At 45.3% G+C, this 22,144-nt stretch overlaps 1 protein-coding gene across 8 annotated transcripts in view; it reads right to left on the minus strand.

Moving 5' to 3' along the window:
• Positions 1 to 22,144, minus strand: part of COL27A1 (collagen type XXVII alpha 1 chain) — a 252,548-nt gene that overhangs the window by 215,578 nt on the left and 14,826 nt on the right. For 5 of the 8 annotated variants that reach the window (XR_014521564.1, XM_083485690.1, XM_083485691.1 and 2 more), the window contains exon 3: positions 11,875 to 13,364. Coding sequence is in view for 6 of the 8 variants with exons in the window: in XM_083485690.1 (XP_083341816.1) it covers positions 11,875 to 13,364 (1,490 nt within the window). In the remaining 2 variants the exon portion in view is untranslated. Of the gene's footprint in view, positions 1 to 11,874; positions 13,365 to 18,855; positions 19,214 to 20,811; positions 20,926 to 22,144 lie in introns of those variants that run through there. The other 3 variants (XR_014521565.1, XM_083485692.1, XM_083485693.1) reach the window with 2 other exon arrangements.

The following is a 22,144-nucleotide window of genomic DNA, read 5'->3' on the forward strand; positions in this document are numbered from 1 at the left end:
AGAGAAGGGAAGATTGTATCGGTCAAAAGGGATCAAACTGAGCTTCACACAAAGCTTCGTGCATGCACGCTCACCCCCTGCCCCAATAAACACACAGAAAGCCACTTTGAATTGCCAAAATGCAAGGTTCGGAACCTAGATACGTGCCCATTTCTCCCAGCACATGTGCCTTACTTACAACACTTTTTTTTCTTGTTCGAAACTGAGCAGGACCCAAGCTAGACAGCTGCACATGCATCCAGAAGCTCTCTATATATACAGCAGAAAATCCTCTGCTCGGAAACTACATATGCTTCCAAAACAGTGATCATCGCCTCATATAGTCATACAATCACATGTTGTATATATTCACTTGTGGATTCGTTTCTGAAGGGCTTAAATAAAGACCTGGCTTTTGCAACTCTGCAGCCCACAGCAAAGAGGCAGAGAGAGAGAGATGTGTGTCAGCTAGGGAGGGGCAGGTGTCAACTCCCTGGGGAGCTGAAGTCAAGAGTCCAAGCCCATCTCCAAACCCAGCAAATTCCACTCTTCAAAAAGCTTGCTCAATTGCCAATAGCATTCCCATGTGTCTATGCCAGCCTCTGGGCATATGGAACAGTACCTACCTACTCTGTGGTGGCCCCTAGGTCTTTGGAACCATTTACACATCCTAGTCCAACTTGGCAATTGTTAAAGATTTGTTGTGTAGAAATCTACTCTTCCCAGTCACAAGGGGTGGGTGGGGAAGAGGGTGTTGACTAGCTGAGAGAGGGCTGAGTTTTAAATGGGTTTCACCAGCATAGCTGGATGCTTAACTGAATGGAGTTTTATGGTACATCATGAAAAGGCACCAAACTGAAGCTGCACCACTAAACTGCAAAAAGCAAAAGGTACTGTGAATTTTTTTAATGAGTTTGTATATATGCAGCACACAATACCCCTTTAAGAATCATTTTTAAAAAAAACAGAGACACGGATTAATTAGTTTATGAAACTTCTATGCTACCTTTCAATGAAAATTTATAAAGTGGTATACAAAATTAAAACTGCAACAAGCTAGTCTTAGCTGATTGCATCATTGTGTGATAAGAAACCAGGACTACATCGAAAGGAAATCCAACAGATAAGCAAGTAAAAACCAAAATAAAGGATGCCAGCTAACTCAGCTTCTGAAAACATGGCAAAAAAAGGCCTTCGTTTTGAAGGCAGTGGAGGCTGGTCCATCAGGCTGAATGGAGCACTGCCCTACAAACCACAGTATGCCCTTAGCTAGTCTCCCTCTGCTGCCTGTCTATTTACAACCACCCCAGTGAGTGGTCTATGATTGGGTCTGGTTGCACCAACTGTTGGGCCTTCTTGCCTTCCTTCCTCCTACCAGTCCTGATGGGTATAAGCCACCACCGCCATAAAAGTCAAGGGGAACCACATGAGCCTACTACTGGAAGGCACAGCCCCCCCAAAAAAGGCCCTGCACTTTGGGGAGGCCAGCTCGACCTTCCATATAGCAAAGATGGTCCCACTGCAGAGTCTGGGGGAACAAGCTAAGCTGACGGTAAAAGAAAGGGATAAGAGGCAGAGATGGCTGTAGCAGCATCTTGGCAGGTCAAGAATCCAAATCAAGCAACAACAATGGTGAAAGACGGGTCCTTCAGCACCCTGGATAGGTCCCAGGGAAGTGACAGTTGTGTGGCTGGCTGACAACTGGGCTCTTACACCAGCAGTTGCCAATGTGGCACCCATGGGCACCATGGAACTCTTTGAGATTTCCCCCTGGCACGCATAAAGCCTCTGAGTCCCCTCCACTCACTGTCCCCTTGGTCATGAGGTGGAGATGGTGGTTACCTTCTACTCAGTGGAAGAGCGGGGGTTGTGGGGAGCAGGGGCTGCCATGTGAGGCCCCATGCTCCCCCCCCCCTTCATGTTCCCCGCCATGTGTTTTCAAACACCTGAGTAGGGCTAACTAGGATGAGGTTCCTCACTGCGAGGCCAGAACATCCACCACTTCCACTTGTGTATATATGCACAACCCCCAATAGAAACAACTGCCTTCATGCCAAGCAATGTACCGTATGAGTTCAACTGGCCATTATGTTCAGTCGCAGCTCCGTTCATAATGTGATTATGCAACTGCACAAATAGCCACAATATAATTAGTATTTTTTAAATTGAAAATAAAAACAAAACAACCAAATATAGAAGTTGTTACGTAATTAGACTGCATGATCCAAAGGCCTCATCCTAATTGAGGGAGGGAGGGAGGCAATACTACCAGATAATTCAAGAGACAAGAATGCTAATTCTACCAGGGTCAGCCTGGAATTCCACATGGTGCTCAGCAGCAACTGACTACATCTTTATTTATTTCTTTTACTATACACACACACCACACCTTGAACAGATTCCCAGCGGTAGCTTATTTTAAAAAAACCTAAAGATAATATGCAACATGCTTAGAGTAAGGGTCTACTTCCAAGAATGGCAAAGTTTGGGAATCTCCCTGAAATTGCATTAAAATGAATTATTTTTATGCTTCCACTTGTTAGTCGCTTTACAGTACAGACACACACAAAAGGTCCCAAAGTGACTTCACGAGATAAAATACAAGCAAGTAAAAACAAAAGCAAAAAAGTTATAATAAAAAGAGTATAGAGAAAAATTCCTAAGATGTACACCCAACAAGACACTAAGCATCAAAAATCCTAATGCACCCCACTTAAAGCTGAGCGTCACAGTAGAGGCCAACTAAGCTACCAAAGTTAAGTTAAATAAAACAGGCAGGGAACTTTGCTTTAAAAAAATATATAATTGGTCATGACAAAACAGCAATTGAAAGAAATGTTTTAACATAGATCCTGGGTCAGCAATGTGGCACCTGCAGTGCCTGAGGTCTTTCCCTGGTGCCCACAAAGGTGCTGAATGCCCACCCCATTTGACTCCAGCTCCCATCATCTCGATCAGCAGGACCTCAATCAGGTCAGGGTCTGGATGACGGCAGTTGTGGTTCAATATCTGGAGGGCACAGGTGTTGATATTTTCACCCCTCCCATTGTAAGAATCTCCTGATCTGATGTTTTGAGAAAGGAGGGGGCAGAAACTGCTCTTTTACTCTTCCACTCCTGACTGACTGCCTGACTCTGTGTGTGGAGACAGTCTTATCTATGTAGTGACTAGACGGCTGAGTGGGAGCTGTAGCACTCATGCAAGCCAATAGTTCATTAGTTTGTAGTAGCTATTACAAATAAAAACGAGTTATGCTTCTGAGCTAGCTTCCACATTATTTATACTCTGCATGAGTCTGGTGCTCAGAATGCACAGTCGTGGGTCCAGGGCACTGGGACCTGTTTTCCAGGATTGGAAGGTCTCTGAACGTGCTCCAGTCGCCTAGCCCAATTGGTGCAGAACCGGTTATTGAGCCCAGTCACTGCGCATCGGTTGAAAGGCGTACTGACAACAGGTTCCCCAGCCCCTGGTATACAGGATATGCTGAGGTTAGGGGGTTATGTGGTTCTGAAGCCTCCCTGAATAGGGGAGTAGTTTTGAAACTTGCAATGTGTATCCCCCCCCCAACTATCTCTTCTCTGATACTGCCTATAAGCTGTCAGGGGTTTGAACAGATAATTCAGTGCTTAAGATGGTTGGACGGCACCTTGTACACTTCCTTCCAGCTACTCTTACAGCCAAGCTGGTGCCAAACATATTGCTCTGCTTTCCTTTGGACCACATTAGCTAAGTCAAGGGGGCAGGGATCTTGTCTTCTGGGCTGTTCAGGATCTCCATATATACTGGCCAGGTTTGCGACTCAGAGAGGTTACTTCGGTTCTGCTGTGGTTTGACTTCACCCCTGGAGGCAGACTCCATTGTCTCTTGAGACAGATGCATGCCAACAACAAAACTAGCCACAATGGCTATGTTCTCCCACCACTTTCAGAGAAAGTACAGCTCTGAATGCCAGTTGCAGGGAATCACAACCAGGGAGGATGCTCTTCTGCTAAGCTCTTGCTTGCAGATTTCCCATTGGGGAATCTGGTTGGCCACTTTGAGAACAGCACTAGAGCCCGCCCCCCCCCCGACCTGATCCATGTTCTTATTCCTTTTCTTTTTTGCCCTCAATTTTCCTTTTGTGGGGGGTGCTTTCAACTCATATCCTAGCAATCCATCTGCTGTTAACTAAAAAATTAATTGGCAAGACTCACACAGTCTGCCTGATTTCTGGCTACTTTAGACATCCATAACCACCACCCCCAGGCTATGCTGCCATCAATATTCTATAGGTCAGTGGTTCTCAAAGGGTGTGGCAGAAGAGGATGGCAAGTGTGGAGGGAAGATACAAGGACAATATTATATTTTGGGAATGATTCCGGTTCTTATCTAGCTACATACTTTTATACTTTCTGGATGTCCTGTGCTCATATTATAAAGTAATTGTGTTCTATGCTATAAATCAAGCACTGCTAGGAGTTTTCTCCCCCACCCAATGCATTTAATACCAATAAAAATTTTGGTGTAGTATGGGACAACTTTTTATTTTGAAAGTGTGGTCCAGAGAAAAAAGTCTGAGATCCACTGCTATAAGCTCACAGGTTTCTGCTAGGTAGTTTGGGGTTGTTGTTGCTAATGCTGCTGCTGCTGTTGCTGCTGTTTTTAAAAAAATAATTTTCAAACTTCTATACTGAGGGAGTCCCCCAAGTATGTGAAAGCCACCACCTTGTTTAGGGGTGGCCCTCTCTCACTTTCAAAGTAACTAGCACTCAACCACGTGGGTTTGATATTATCAGGATAAGTACCATGGAAGAGTTTTATTGGGCACACTACATGAAAATTGCTGAGAGTCTTAATAATTTTTCTGTGTTATTTTAATTTCTTTATTTATTAAATTTATACTCCATCCTTCTTCCCACAGGAGCCCATGACAGCAAATTCTTCAGTAATAAAAATACATTAAAAATTAAATGGAAAACATATTTAAAATATTTTTAAGCTATTATAAACATCTAAAAACAAAAAATACCTGAAGCTACTTTAATAACCAAATCATGTGTCTGGATAGAAAACAGAAAAGCTTTCGGCAAGACAAGGATGGCACCTGCCTAATGTCAGCAGGTGGGGAGTTCCAAAGTGCAGGTGCTGCCACACTAAAGGGATGACTCCCTGCAAATCTGGAACAGATATTGCATGGCACTTGTAGAAGTGAAAGCTATGCAGAATGAATTCACATTTAGCAACTAAAGTGTTCTAAGCTAGATGCTAAAGTGGGGGATTTTTGTTTGTCTAAAGTTATAAGGAACTCAAATTAAATACAATAAAGTAATTAAGAAATACTGCATTCCTTCCTTTGATCCCATGTATTGACTCCTTTCAAGTGCCTTGTCAGTCTCTTTTCCCTACTTGGGGTCTTACCCTCATCTTGCCACGAGCAACAACCCCACTCCTTTGAGGAAGGCAAAGCCTCCATCACTTCCACTCCGCTTTTCAATTGGACACCAGATTCTAAGAACAATGGAACAGCCTCTGCGCCTGCCACTCTTCACACAGACACACACACACCCTTGCGCTCTCTCTCTCACACACACACGGTTACATTGCTCTGCAGATTCACTGCGATGGGCCACTGCGATGAATGAAGCTTATAGACCAGTGGTTCCCAACCTTTTTTTGGCCATGCCCCACCAAAGCACCTCTAAAATCCTGATTCCTGCCCCCCATTGTGACATATACTGTAATTCTTTTTATTTAAAAAGTGAACTCCTATTCACATGGAGGAAGTCTAAAATGCCATTAACTTGGTATAACTCATTCTCAAATTGCCCCCCTGTGGGGCGTGTACCCCACGTTGGGAACCATGGTTATAGACCATTAGTGGTGTGTGAGCCACACCTTGGGAACCCCTGCAGTAAGGCTTGGGAGATGCTTTCAAATTGTTCCCTACAGCCCAGAGGGCTAGTGACTTTTTAAGAGAGAAGCCTTCAAGAAGTCAGGTATTGGCAAACTGAAACTGGCTCACAACCCTGTATTCAAATAAGACATCATTCTGAGGATAGCTTACTCCAAAGCAAAGAGCATGTGTGACCAAATTGCCTCATGGCAGGAGAGCATGTGCAATTCAAAAGTGGGGGAAGTTTGCAAGCCCTAATCACCATCCAAAAGAAAGCAACAGGAAAGGAATGGAAGAGGGGAAAGAGGAAATTGCCAGACGCAGTGGTACTCTTTCTTTTCTGTTTCCAGACCTCAGAGCAGCAACCTGCCTTGATAACTTCAAAGCTGAAGGCAGTGCCAGGAAAAGTTGTTTTAATATATGTTACACACACACTTCATTGTTTCCCTCTGTGGCAAAAGATTACAGTGGTACCTCTAGTTACGAACTTAATTCGTTCCGGAGGTCCATTCTTAACTCAAAACTGTTCTTAACTAGAGGCGTGCTTTCGCTAATGGGGCCTCTTGCTGCCTCTGTGCCGCCGGCACACAATTTCCATTCTCATCCTGGGGCAAAGTTCTCAACTCGAGGTAACTCTTCCAGGTTAGCGGAGTTTGTCACCTGAAGCGTTTGTAACTCGAGGTACCACTGGACTGTTTCCAACAAATCATTCTAAGATTTATTCTGTCTCTGGGAGATGTGCTTGTCCAAAACAGATTCTACTTTTGTAATCACTTGAGTATGGGTACTACAGAGCAGGAAGGAAACCAATAATCCATCCACTCTAAAGGAACCACCCTAAAGATCCTTGATACAGCACATATATACAACATACATACATACATACATACATACATACATACATACATACATACTGTCTGCCTGTCACCTGCTGAGTAGCCCTGTAGCCCTTGGCTAAGCTGCTGCAATATTACAGAATTCTCACAAACATTGGCCTTATTTTCCAGTTTACAGGTTCATGTGGAGCACACCAGAAATGTGCAAAAGAAAAAGCGTCCCAAAGCGCCAAAATTCCGACCCACTTTTTCCACACAAAAAGTGTTAAACATATACCACCAGTCCTGGAAGTGTTCCAAGCTAAACCCCTAGCAAAGTTATTATATGGGGCACTCACCTTGGAGCTACAGAAGCTGTCCAATCAAAGTTCTTAAGCCAAATTTTCTCTGTACCACTCTGTGTCCCAAACGCATCATTGCGCCTAGAGGCTAATCTTCCCTTGGTAGAATTACGGATCCGGCGTAGGACACTTAACTATTGGCTTCGCCTAAACCCAACGGTCCAATATCCCTAGTGCTGCAAGATTGTCACAAGAGCGCCTAGACTAAAATTGTCTATCAAAAACTCAACTCTTGTGGTTTATCACCACAACAGCTGCTCACTTCAGTAAAGTTTCAGTAAAGCAAACTGTCTAATTTGTCAGCGCCTAAATGATATTGAACGTCAGAACAACTTGGCCACAATAAGGAAATTTTGCCCATGGTATGACTATTTTCCACCTTCCCATTTCGACTCTCTGGCACCCTATTTGCATAACCTAGCAATTCTAAAATATAGACACGCTTTTACTCTCGCAAGATTGAATGTATTGCCCTCGGCTGTACTCAAGGGACAATTCCAACAGATTCCACACGAAAAACGCTTATGTCCCTGTGGAGATGGCAATACCAAATCGGTGGCACATGCCCTTCTGGCTTGCACTCTTTATAAAGACTTGAGGAATGAGATTATCACTCCTATTTTATTGTCCATTCCAGGTCACCCAACCACTGCCACCGTGTCCTTTCTCTTGGCAGATCAAGATGAGCAGGTGACAGCAAAGGATGCAAGGTTTTTAGCTGGGGCAATCAAAATAGGATCCACTATTTGACTATTGATTCAAAACCCTAAAATGTATTTTATATAATTGACTTTTTATTTCTATTCTTTGTATATTGTATTGTTGTTTTATTGCTATGGCCAATGGCTGACGCAAATTAAGATTCATTCATTCATTCGTTCATTTTAAGAGTCATAGAATGCTGGTGATTTGTGCACTGACTGTGAGGGAAGTGAGAGGTTAGTTTGGCTTGAAGGAATGCCTCATAGGCCTCAAAGACAGAAAGAGCATGGTGTTGCCCAGGGATGGTCCAGGATGGAGAGGAAGGAGGCCTTGAAAGCTAGGGTATTTTGAGCAGAGCAGCAAGCTGCAGAAAGGATAGTGGTTCTAATAAAAATATCCAGCAGATTCCTGGCCTTGCACACCGATTTTTAAAATAAATTTAGCTGCTTCAATCCTACTCGCAGTGTAGCATGCAGGAGGAGGGACTCCTGCTGGACCTCATGGCATTTATAATGTGCGGTCCTGCAGGGTTCTATCTTATTTCCTGTTTTATTTAATATCTAAACAAAACCAATAGGAAGTATCCATCACAGATTTGAAGGGCGGTGCCACCAACATGCAGATGAAACCAAGCTCTGTCTTCCCATCATATCTGAACCAAGGGACATGGTGCAAGTGCTGGACCATTGCTCAGAGGTGGTAATGGGCTGAATGTAAACTCAGGCTGTATCCTGGTAAGAGGGGAAGGCTCTGTAGACAAGCAGTTTCTAGGTCCAGGAATGAGGAAGGGGGCTTGTCATGGATGGAGTTGTGTTCCCCATGATGGAAAAGCTTATAGGGTGCTCCTCAGTCCCAAGCTGTTGCTTGAGGCAAAGGTCATTTCAGTGGCAAAGAGGGTCTCAGCCCACTTCTGACTAGTTAACTAGCTGTGCCCATTACTGGATTGGGATAGCTTGGCTTCATTGATCTGACAACCTCTCTTTGGGGCTGCTGCAATGCACTCTCCATGAAGACAGTCCAGAGGCTGCAGCCAGCAGGAGCACAAGAACCTACATTATCCTGAGTCAGACCATTGGGTCTACCTTGCTCCCCATTGTCAACACTGACTGCTGGTGGCTCTCCGGAGTTTCAGGCAGGGTTTTCTCCCAGCCCTACCTGGAGATGCTGGGGGCTGAGCCTGGGACCTTCTGTTTGCAAAAGACATGCTCATTTTTGCACATTTGGACACCCTTTTCTAAGCCGCTGCCCATCTCAATCACTATGATCTCCTCTGCCACACACCCCTGGTTTTGCCAACCACCCTTTTCAAAAACACAGAACAACAGTGAATCCCAGCAGTTTAAAGAATGCAAATTCTGGGCCTGCAATTTACTTAACAGAAGAGAGGTGGGCAAGCTGAGATAGGACATAAAAAGAATGAGGTGAAGGAGACTTAGGCTGCAGGGAGCGTGGCCTCCACAGAAATGCCTGCTCAAGAGAATGAAGACAATGCTGAAGCAGTTACTCAACCTCACAGCTATTTATTATCAGCATCTGTGTTCTAAAAACTTGCTTGTCTGGCTCCATAAATGTTAAGAAGTTACATTTCTCAATATGTCATCTTGATCTCTATTCTGGGCACATCCAACAAAGTACCACGGGGGGAGGGGTCCCTCAAAATTAGTCACTGCAAAGGTCAAGGAGGCCACTTTGAACACAGCTATAACCTTTTCCTCACTACTGGGCTTGTTTTACGATCATCTGCTGGCAGGGGCTATACTGCTCCCCCTTCTCTCTGAACTTTCCACAACTTATGGAGAAATCACAATTCATTTCAAAAAAAGTAATCTGTGATTCATAGGCCAATGGTCAAGTCCTGGTCGTCTAGCACAGTCCCAGGGAGCACCCCCATAATCATTTTTTGCCTGCAGTTCCAGGTTGAAGTAGGCCAGAATTGACCTTCACTAAGTAGAAGTACTTTTTTTTTTTTTTTTACAAAAATTAAAAATGTGGTGGAAGTGTTTGCTTGTTTTCCCCTCCCCTCCCCTTTTCCTTTTGTGTTATGCCTTTCAAGCCTGAGGGCAGGGGCTCTGTCTTAGTAAATTATATATAAAAAAGATCTGTCTAGTGCAGTACTGACTACACCGACTGGCAATGATTCTCCAAAGTTTTAGGTAGGTGATATTCCTAGTCCTATCGGGAGATGCCAGAGATTGAACCTGGTGCCTTCTGCATGCCAAGCACGTAAATAAAGCCAGTAAGTAAAGCCAACACGCCATGCCTGTCCAAAGACCATCCCCAACCCTGAAAAATAACCAAAGGGGAAGGTGGCTGCTTGCAGCTCACAAATATTGCACCCAAGTGTGAGACCATCTTAGCTCCAGTGCTGACATTCTTCCCCATCACAAGATCATATAGATATGGGCAAACATCTGCTGCTCTATAGGGCAGCTGGATCTTGTGGTTTTGAGTTGGAAGTTGGTTGAAACATGTTGATAGTAAAAGCTGTTCGACAGCAGGACCATTTAGCTAGAGGGGGTGATAGACTCTCCCCTCACTGGAGGTCTTCAAGTTGTAGCTGGATAAGCACAGCCTCTTGGGCATGGGCAGGCAAACTAAGGCCCGGGGGGCCGGATCTGGCCCAATTGCCTTCTAAATCCAGCCCGCAGATGGTCCGGGAATCAGCGTGTTATTACGTGAGTAGAATGTGTGCTTTTATTTAAAATGCATCTCTGGGTTATTTGTGGGGCCTGCCTGGTGTTTTTTCATGAGTAGAATGTGTGCTTTTATTTAAAATGCATCTCTGGGTTATTTATAGGGCATAGGAATTTGTTCTTTTTTTCAAAATATAATCCGGCCCCCCACAAGGTGTGAGGGACAGTGGACCGGCCCCCTGCTGAAAAAGTTTGCTGACCCCTGCTCTTGGGGATGCACTAGCTCTGGATTCCTTACATCATGCCAAAGGTTGGACTAGAGGACCTCCCAGAACCCTTCCACCTCTGCATCTTTGCAAGCGTCTCCTACTCCACCCCAGACACTCGGGACACTTACTACCCACAGTTGTAGAAATGCTCCTTGCTCTGCTCACAAAAAGTCCTGCAAAGTTTCTTGTCAATACTACTATACTTATCAGCCAGCTTGTACAAAATCCCTCTGTGGATCATGCTATTAACCACCACGTCACACCAGCTTTTCGATCAAGAGCAGGGAACATTTTTCAGCCCAGGGGCCACACTCCTGACTAAGCAACCTTCATGTCAGATGTCAAAGGTGGACAGAGCAACAAATGTGAATTTCACCTTTGTATGGTATACCAGTTTCTCCATGCACTGCCCTCTATCCTCCATCCAGACAAGGAAGGGGCATGATCAGAGTTCAAGAAGACATTCCAGCAAGGCAAAAACACTCACACAGGGTGCAAAGCAGGCCCATGAGGAAGATGCCCAAGGAGAGTCTTAGGGACCAGGCAAAGAGATGGGGGGGGGGGTAATATTTAGCCTCTCGGACAAAGCTCTCAATCCCTGTTTCAGATCTAGGATCTCTCTTATGGGGGGGTGGATTGTCTCATTGACCCTCTTCCATCCAGAGAATCCTGCAGCCTCTCCTAGACAGAACCTTGGCACTAGAACATCACAGGCAACCGGGAAGGTCTTGGAAAAGCCATTGATTTCTGCCATACTAAAACCTGGGGTGTGTGAAATTCCTCACAACTGCAGCTATTTTAGGGAGGGTTGCTGCTGTTGTCATGGTTATTAAAAGAATAATGATAATGGCTTGTCAGTTACAGAAACATGGTTCATTTTGCTAAGCCCAGAACAGAGCACATGGACAAGGCAGGGCTGTGCAGAAGAAAAGCAAGGTGGACACAGTACCCCTGAGCTACAGCCCTTCCCCTAGCAATAAACTAAGGTTCTAGCCCTCATGGTGCTGAATAAAGAGCTGGTTTAAATGAGAATACAGAGAGCTGCCTTCTGCCAAGTCAGACCCAATGATTCTTCTAGTTACATACTGACTACACTAGCCAGCAACAGCTCTCCAGGTTTTAGAAAGCAGCCATTCCAAGTCCTACCTGGAGTCCTTTTGCATGCAAAGCACAAGCCCTGCCTCTGAGCTGTGGTGCTTCCTCAGACAAATCACATAAAAAAGCAAAACATCTTTGACTTACCGGAGGACCAAGGTCTCCTTTCAGTCCAGGAAGCCCCGTAACAAATGGAAAGAGAGTGGGCCCAATAGGGTCAAACAGCTGATACCCATCTGTGGCAGCCGGGGTTGCAAAATTAACGTTCTGCACATTTGCTCTGAGGACAGGATAATGAGCTCCTTGAATTGGTTTGGCACCTGGGACAGTAGTGATGGTCAGATCGGGCGTCTTCAGTGCCAGCAGAGTCGTTTTCTTTGGTGCAGGGCTCTTGGTTACACTCCTGGGCTTGTGCTTCGGGGTCACGGGGTGGAGACTGCCAGGAGGATCCACTGTCTTCTCCATCATTGGCTTTGTGGTGTTTGCTGCTGGAGATCTGATGGTTTGGCTTTGGCTGGTCATCTTTTTGGTCACTTTGCCCACCTCCTTCTTTTTTGTCCCTGCAGTGGGGCTTGTGGCTGAGTAGGGGAAGGCAGGTAAAACATTCTTCCTGGTGGGCAAACGAGATTTCTCTGAACCAAAACTGGAAGTGGCATGAGGCACCCTGAGGGCAATGGTGGTTGTCCGGAGAGCAACTCTGGAGAGCCAATGGCCTTCCGTGGTGGCCTGGTGGAACACGTGGACTGGTACCTGTGCTTCAGTGCTGGGCAAGGCAGGAGAGGATGCCACAATGGTCTTGGTGGCTTTGATAGTCGGCCGCAGGGTTGGCAGCTTCAATGGCACAATGGTGGTGGTGGGTGTTGCCATCAACTTCTTGTTCCTCTGAGGAGGGGTGGACTTGAAGAGTGGTGATGGAGGAATCACAGTGGTCAGATTCTTCAAGCCCAGAAGAAGTTCCGTTTGCAAGGGAGTCATTTCAGAAGCTCTTGGGTCATTGGGAAGTAGCGGGACAAGAGGCGGAAGATTTGGCCGGTAGGTATCTGCATGCCTGCATTGCTTTTTCAGGTACTTACAGTAATTATGAGCTGCCTTGGCAGAAGGATAAATATCAAACTGGCAAAGGGCACCTTCAAACTGTACTGAGTGCTGGTTGAGCTTCCCTAAGAGGAATGACCCCTCTGGATCCAAAGCCTCATCCTTTTTATGGTGCAAATCTGCATGCACGCTTTGCTTCCCACAATAAGTAAACAGGGTCACCACCTGGCCTTGGATGTTGATGGCCAAATTGTGCCATTGTCCGTCATGGATGTTATAATCAAAATAAACAGAGCGTTTGTGACCTACGTAGACTATGACCTTCCCGGGGATGAACTGCACCCCTAGCTGCAGCTTTTTCTTTTTGCTCTTGACAGTGAATAAAAAAGCACTGTTGACTCGATGGGAGCACAAACTCAACACTAAAGCCAAGTCCGTGCCAAGCTTGGCAGGAATAACCCTGCTGACGGGCACCTCGATGCGTGCTCGCTGGGTGAAGATGACCCCTGACTTGAAGGGGATGAATCCCTGAGGAACAGAGCGTGATGGGGAGCCAGGCAGCCTCGGACCCACCAAGCCCAGTCTCTGAAGAATGTCCACATCTGGGGAAGAAGGAAAATGTGACCATGAAGAGGTCAGGATCAAGGCAAGCCTGAAAAACAATACTGGATAGCAGAAGTAGCAAAAATGATACTGATTCCAATGCATATTCCTGCATTGCAGTTGGACTAGATGGCCCTCAGGATCCCTTCTAACTCTATAATTCTGTGATTCTATACCAGCAGAGATGTTCTTTTTCTCCCTTCAGCCCTATCCATCATGGCCATTGAGCACAGAGTTGATCTAGATCAGGAATGGGAAACCAGTGCCCTTCCAGATGCCATTGGACTCCAATGCCCACCAACCACGAGAGCCTGTGGTCAAAGATAATGGTAGTCATAGTCCAGCAACATGTGGAGGGCCACAGGTTCCCTACCCTTGGACCAGAGGAGCTCCAGGAGCCAATTGAGGATTTCCTGGGGCTTATTCAGTATTATGATTCTACGTTTACTTTCAAGCCGAGATGTGCTTAGGATTATCACTCAAGGATTGGTGCCTGATCTCTCCCACTCACCAGTTCTACATGGCTTAGGAAAGGGATGGGGGACTGTGGCCCCCAGACCCCCTCCAGATGTTGGGCTCCAACTCCCATTAGCCTGCATGGCCAATGGTCAGGGATGTTGGGAGTCATGGTCTAGCAACATCAGAGGGATCCCCACTTCCCCACCCCAGGTTTAGATCTTTAAAGGTTGGAACCATTACTACAAATTATGCTCAGAAGCCAGTGCAAGTTGTACAATATTGCTGTCACGTGTTCCAGCTGCCTGGTCCCTGAGCTGCTGCATTTTTACACAAGTTGAGATTTAAACTTACGAAGTGAAAGTGAAAAACCCAGGGCTATTTTTAAGGCCTCTACCAAAACAGTCCAGGACATCCGGCCTCCTCCCCCTCCCCCTTCACAGTTACATATGACATTAAGTCCTCTGTATTCCCAGAGCCAGAAAGAAAAATCTGCAAACACAAATGAGAAGCCGCCAACTTCTGTTAGGCTGACATCTTGCCATCTCCTTGGGCCAGACGAGAAAGAGAAGAGCACAAATCTCTACAATGGGGGGAAAACCTTGTAGTATATTTTATAAAACAGCTGAGAGGCAATTAGACCCTTTTCCCCTATACTTCCTGCTCACAAAGGGACCAGTTGGCGGGGGAGGGGGCAGTTTGCAAGCTTCCTTTTTGCTTCCAGGAATAACACAGACTTCATAACACAGAAGACTGCAGATATATTCCAGAGCCAAGTGGAAGGAGCATGGAAATTGTCACTCCTCTGCTTAATGCTGGAGAGAATAGGACTGACAGCTGCCACCAGTGTGGTTGTTTTTTTTGAAAGGTGTGTTTGCTCCTGGACAATTGAATCTCTCCCCAAGAATACCGTCCTGGAAGAGAACTCTGCCAACCTTTCTCTCTCTCAAAAAAGGGGTAATTGTGAACATGGTGTTCCACTACACCAGGCAAGGGAAACTTGTGGCCCTCCAGATCATGCTTGACTTCAACTTTCATCATCCCTGGCTGGTTGGAACTGATGAGAGTTGGAGTCTGACAACATCTGAAGGCTGCATTGGTATATACCATGGAAGGGTTCCTGCCCATGTGTAATGCTTTGCTTTCTTCAACAGTTCGGAAACGTCAGTTGGTCCACAATGAGGTGGCTGGAATTATTGCAGGAGCCTGATAGTAGGCGCATATACCGTATTTTTCTCTCTATAACACGCACCAGACCATAACACGCACGTAGTTTTTAGAGAAGGAAAACAAGAAAAAAAATATTCTAAATGAAACAGTGGATGTATGATTTTTGTGGTTCATGCTGTGGCCACAGACATGTGATCTGACAGTGAGTTTGGAGTAGCCCAATGCAAAAATCCTGAGGATCCATGTGGATCCATGCTTTGTAACCATGTTTTTGCACCACTGCGGCCCCAGGCAACAGTGGGTGCATGATTTTTTTGGTGCAAGATGTAGCCATGGGCATGCTATGTGATCTGATGGTGAATTTGGGGTGACCCAGTGCAAAAATCCTGAGGATCCATGTGGATCCGTGCTTTGTAACCACGTTTTAAGTGGGGAGGGAAGGAAAAGCACTCAAGGGACAAGGAGCACGTGTGGGGTGGGTGGAGAAGGATGCTAATAATGAAGAAGAGGGGTATAAGGGGAGAAGGCTCCTTTCCTCTCCTACTTTGCTCCTTTAAAGAAGCAGGCTCTCTGTCCCTCTCTCCTCCCCACTCAGCAGCTCTTCTCCCGCTTTGCTGTTTCAAAGCGAACCACAGAGGAGGGAAGGAAGGGGAACCATGGATCCTCTGCTCACGACTGCAGCAGACCCCCCCCCCCCGCCACCCGTAGGCATTCCCTCCATAACACGCACAGACATTTCCCCTTACTTTCTAGGAGGAAAAAAGTGAGTGTTATGGTGCAAAAAATACGGTAACTGTGATCCTGCTCCAACTGCCCCAGTTATCTATATGTTGGACTACGTTGTTGCTTGCTGGAAGTTGTGCCGTCCAAGCTTTCGGCTGTTATTGGGGAGGGGCTGCCTTGTGGGCTTCAGTTATAAAGTATTTTTTACCTATGCTGATGCTCTGAAACACATCGCAAGTCACTTAGAGACCTTTTTGTATATCAAGCGACATAACCAGTCTGAATTGTTGCTTTTGTTGCTGCTGTTTGGCACACAGTAAGCCCGCAACTTATGCAGGGGTTACGTTCCAGGGATCGTGCCTAAAGCCAAAATTCTGTCCAGTCAAAACACATTGGGTTCATCAGCAGGTGAGATAGCCAAAGTCTTTTTTTCTGGACGCTTGCTTCCTTTCTATTTACTTATTTGTTCATTCATTTGCTTGCTTGCGTGCTTGCTAAGCGCATAAAGCTGAATACGTAGAAGTTCAATGCGCATAGGTTGAGGCCTTACTTTACTAACAATGTCCTAGCTTCTGTCTTACTGTTGTCTAGGAACATAGGAAAATGCCTTCTCCTGAAGTAAGACCTTTGATCCATCTAGCTCAGTAATGTCTGCACTGGCTGGCAGTGGCTCTCCAAGACAGGGTTCTCTCTCACCCCCCCACCCCCCCATGGAGATGCTGGGGCCTTCTGCATGCAAAGCAACTCTCTGCCACTGAGTTATGGTCTTTCCCCATACAGTGGGACCTCGCGTTATGTACCGCCCTCCTTACGAATGCTTTGGGTTACGAGCTCCGCTAACCCGGAAGCAGATGCTCCCGGTTGCGAACTTTGCCCCAGGATGCGAGCGGAAGTCACGCAATGGCGGTGCGGCAGCAGCAGGAAGCGCCATTAGCGAAAACGCACCTCATGTTGAGAACAGTTTCGGGTTACAAACGGACCTCCTGAACAAATTAAGTTCGTAACCAGAGGTACCACTATATACCTTCCCATTGCCTCCCTCCCTCAAATATAAATCATATCGCAGACAAAACTACATCAACAGCCAGCAGTCTTTCCCCACCCACACACTTCCATCTTCCTCACCTCACTTCCATATGAGAAAAAGCAAAAGGAATCAGTTGTTTACTGGAAATCAAAAGCACTAGCCTTGATCTGCAATGCATTGAACCAGCTTTAAGCAGCTTATAGCCCTCAGCCTAAATTTACAAAGCCCTCTGCAAGCAGGGCGGTGGTGGCATATAACTCCATATCCATCTATCTATTAATTATAAATTCACACACTTTTGTCCTTGGTCCTGCCCACCACTGGCAAAAGACAGAATGAAGCCCTCAAGAGAGAGAAGGTTGCCTACCCACACCCTAAACAATATTGGATCTGGTTACTCTAAAGCAGGCATGGCCAAACTTGGCCCTCCTGATGTTTTGGGACTACAATTCCCATCATCCCTGACCACTGGTCCTGTTAGCTAGGGATGATGGGAGTTGTAGTCCCAAAACATCTGGAGGGCCGAGTTTGGCCATGCCTGCTCTAAAGAGAACACACACACACACCTGCCTGACCTTTGACATTGACTAAAGGGGCCCTGTCCACTGTAACTTTACCCTAGCTCTGAGTCAGTCACACACACTTCTTTGTGGTGGCTCCACAGCTCTAGAAAACTCACCCAGCTGAGATTCAGCCAGCTACCTTGTTGCTGCCTTTTAAATGGAAACTAAAACACTTATTTTTAAAAAATCAAATGGGCTTCTAGTGGTTGATTTTGGCTATTTTTAAAAGATTAATTTAGATGGTTGTATGTTAATTGTGTTGGGTTGGATTGGATTGTTTTAATTAGTCATGTTTATACAAGGGCCACCAACCTTTTTGGGCCGGGGGGCACATTTGGAATTTTCAGAAAATACTGTGGGCACCAAGTCACAAAATGGTTGCTGTGGAGAGGCGAGTGGGAAGGGGTGGGAGAAGTGTGTATTGTTTTGTTTTGTTCTTGCTTTCACTTTGTATTTTGTGTTTTTATCTTGTATTTTTATGCTGTGAATTACCCTGACATCTATGGATGATGGGAGGTATACAAATTTAATCAACAACAACACAAAATGGCTTCTATTGGGGGGGGGGGTGTAGAAGTGGCTGAGCCAGAACAAACAGAAAAGGAGTAGAGGGAATATCTATGGAGACTTTTTGTGAGCATCATGTTGGTGACCCTTATTCCATCATGTTCCAGCCCCCATTTAGATGTCTTCTAAGAACTGTGCTATTCAGTCCTTTGCAATGTAATGGTTTTACGGACATTTTTTATTTCTCTTACTGTAATTTTGTATACTGTATACTGATTTGCCATTTTTTTTAATGAAAATGCGGCCTATACATATTTAAATAAATAAATAAGGTGGAGATGGTTACATGTGTGTCGCAGGGCCTACTGCCAGACTAGAAACATGTCAGCATTCCCTAGCTCCGCTGGGAGTGGAGAAACATGAGTGAGAACTCCAGTACAGTATATTAATATGGCCATCCCCCAAAAGAGAGAGGGAAACAGCTAAATATTTTAGCCCTCCTTTTCTCAACGTTAGCATACAGTGCAGACTGAAAAATGTTTGCTTAAGTGATTTCGCCAGATGTTCATCTCCTACGTGAGGAAGTAATAAATCGGACAGGGAGGAGGGAGATTACATTTTATAAAAAAAGCTAATACCACAGGTTCTGCTCCTCTCTCTCTTTTGCTTTATGTTTTGCAAAAATTGATAAACAGACTCAGCTTCAAGAAACTTTCTTATTTTCAGTCTCCACACATTTTTTCTCTCTTTCCTGCATATTTTAAAGCACAATTTTGCCACTCATATTGCTCCTAGTCACTGCTATATCGCTATAAACCCTTCCAGGAGCAAAAGAGGGAGGCTAAGGAAAGTATCTGCCTGACATTACCAAAAAACAACAACAACCCACACACTTTTGATACCTGGTCCCCTCCCCCTGCGAAGATGGGGCTTCAAATAATCATTGTGTTGTAGCAAATAGCACAAGTCAAGGATAGGGAATCTTGCGGGGGCACATGTGAGGCCAGAGGCAAAGGTGGGAGGAGGGACAAACATAAATTTTACCTTTGAACTTTTGATGTGGCCTGAGGAAAGAGGGTATGGCTAGTGAGGCCATGTGGCCTGAGGTGAAGTCCAAGGGCCATACTGAGATGCTGAAGAGCCATATTTGGTCCCTGGGCCTGAGGTTCCCCCCAACCTAGAAAGGTTTGTGATGCTTGCTTAGTTATGGCATATGTGAGGTGTCCACAGTAGTTTCCTCAATTTGTAAATGTGCCCAGAGATCCAAACTGTTGGCAACCACAGTTAGAATGTCATCCTAGGATCCAGCAAGACTTGGAGTTGAAATCCCACCTGAAACCATGATACTCTTTTGAACCAGTTACTTTGAGCATTCCAGAAAGGGCTGAATATTGTTACTAAGATATCACAAACACAGGGCTTTTGTTTAAAAACAACATCAACATCAACAGCAGCAGCAGCAGCAGCAGCAACCCTGACTGGATTCTCCCTAGAAATGGATAATCCAAATTATATCAGGGGCGGCATGATATGGGCTGACATTTCCACTAGGGCAACTGATTCCACAATACATCCCCTTACTCTAGCCCTAATTAACCTCACAGGGCTGTAGCAAGGTAATATTGTGGGGGGTGGTATAGGCTACCCTGTTTTACTTGGAGGAAGGCCTGGTCCAAATTGAACGAACAAATATTCTGAGTTCTCCCAGGTGGAGGAAATAGTCATGGAAGTCCAGCATCAGGATAGGATCCAGGCAATATCCACCACTATGGTGACACTTGCCCAAAGATCCTGACCATGCCAGATACCTGTGTCTCTCAACCACCACTTAAATCCCCCACACTGCCCCAGAGCAGTGCTAGGGAAGGAGTATCGTGAGAAATTAAAGTGGCAGTTTAGACCCAGCACAGCAGCCAAGCTCTGATCCTGGCGCTGCTGCCCACCAGTGCTGGATAAGGCCACCAAGGCCCATTTCTGTAAGAGAGGACCACACTGCAAGGGTGTCTACCTTAAAGCTGGAGACAGAACTGGTGGTGAGGCAGGGGGAGAGAAGAGACCTGAACAGCAAGACCCTTTCAAAGGCTTCAGCAACCTGTCAAGAGCCTTAAAACACTCGTTGCCTGCTGATGACACAGGAAGGTCTTCCAATGCTCTCAAACTTTGCACAAATCCAAGAGAGATGGTTTTGCTATTAAAGGAGAGGGAAAGGGGGTGAGCTCACCAACCAACAGATGTTTGGACAACGATGCATACCAACAAGGCAGCTGTGGCAATAGCACAGTGACTCTTTTTGGTTATCCTTAAAAGGGGGGACATCTCAGGAGTTCCTCCCGTCCTCAGATTTTATTTATTTGTTTACATTATCATTTAGATTTCTTACCTGTTCTTTGCCATAAGGTCTCATGGGCTAGTTACAAGAATGTAAAAAATATAGTATTAAAATCAATGAAAATTTACCATTAAAATAATGGTGTTGGTCCTAAGATTATATATGCTTATATAAAAGTGTGTGTCTGTGTTTTATGGAAAATCTCCCTGCCGCCAAACATCCCGTCCTCTGGATGGAAAGAAAAATAGACAAAGACCAAATAAATAAGCAAAGGGTGCAGTGTGTGTGTGTGTAATCAGAGGCCAGCATATGACGAAAGCTACACATTGAAAGTGCCAGACATACTTCTGTGAGGAGGGAATTTCACAGCTAAGGGGCTACCACGGAGAATGCCCTCTCCCAGGCCACTATTCCCCACAATTTTGAAGATGGTGGAGCTACCAAGAGGGCCCTCTCTGACAATCCTTACATCCAAGAGGGTCTATAGGGATGGAGGCAGTATTTCAGATATTTGAGGCCCAAGACTTTTAGGATTTGAAACACTGAGAACTCACATAACCCCTGCGTTAAAGGGACTGCAACTGGTGGCCTCATTCTGGAGTACCCCGAATTCTGCCTAGAGGAAAGCAGGCCACCAGTTGCAGCTCTTTCAGCACATAAGTTATTCCTACCCTCCATTTCTCCAGTGAAAATAGGGATGTCCTGAAGAGGCTCCTCATGAGACTGGAAGAACATTAACCGGCTGTGAGGTGTGGAGGCCGCTCCCTACAAAACCCTTTCTACTTGGCCTAGGAGGCTGGGCCCAGTCTCACCAGCCCTATTATGTTAAATATGTATTCTGTAGTTGACCTCCTTTGTAATGTTCTATTTTGAAATCTTTAAGGTACTATTTTAGTTTTCTATTATGTTGCTTTGACTGTTTACTCTATACAGTACAGTGGTACCTCAGATTACAGACACTTCAGGTTACAGATGCTTCAGGTTACAGACTCCGCTAACCCAGAAATAGTACCTCAGGTTAAGAACTTTGCTTCAGGATGAGAACAGAAATCGTGTGGCGGTGGCACGGCGGCAGCAGGAGGCCCCATTAGCTAAAGTGGTACCTCAGGTTAAGAACAGTTTCAGATTAAGAATGGAACTCCATATCGAATTACGTTCTTAACCCGAGGTACCACTGTATTTGACTTTTTTCAGATTGTTTTATTGATTTAATATGCTGTAACCACTTTGATATTTTTCTTAGAAATATAAAGTGGTATAGAAATTATATATACACAAACACACATATATACTGGGGTAACCCAGTAATATGTGTGGGGTATAAATAGTAATGTATATAGTACAGTGGTACCTCAGTTTACGAACTTAATACATTCTGGAAGTCCGTTCTTAAATCAAAGCTGTTCTTAAACCGAGGCGTGCTTTCCCTAATGAGGCCTCCCACCGCCGGTGCTCTTCCACCGTTCAGACCGAGGTAAAGTTCTCAAATCAGGACACTATTTCCGGTTTTGCAGAGAAGCATTCTTAAACCGGACTGTTCTTAAACCGAGGTACCACTGTATATGTATATAAAAACATAATAAAACATTAAACAAAAAACCTTCCCTATACAGAATTGCCTTCAGACAGCTTGGGAGTCTGGTAACCCTTCCAACATTTCTCCAATGAAAATAGGGACGTCCTTAGGAAAAGTAGGACATTCCAGGATCAAATCAGAAACCAGGATGGATGCTCTAAATCAGGGGCATCCTGGAAAATAGGGACACTTGGAGGGTCTGGGTTATGTGAGTTCTTAGTGGGCTACCACCATGTATCAATTACCACTGTACTATTCTATCTACTCATCAATTACTGTTGTAATGGATTTCATGCAAGCACAGGCTTGTTGCTAAGTGACCACATCCAACCAGACCTTGAGCTTATGAAACAGCCCTTATAGACTTGTATTGCCTGTCACCAGCCCTTCAGCCACAGGCCATTGAGTGTTACTCAGTGTACAAGACA

This window comes from Podarcis liolepis, assembly GCF_965112155.1.
Source record: "Podarcis liolepis genome assembly, chromosome: Z".
Taxonomy (NCBI): Eukaryota; Metazoa; Chordata; class Lepidosauria; order Squamata; family Lacertidae; genus Podarcis; species Podarcis liolepis.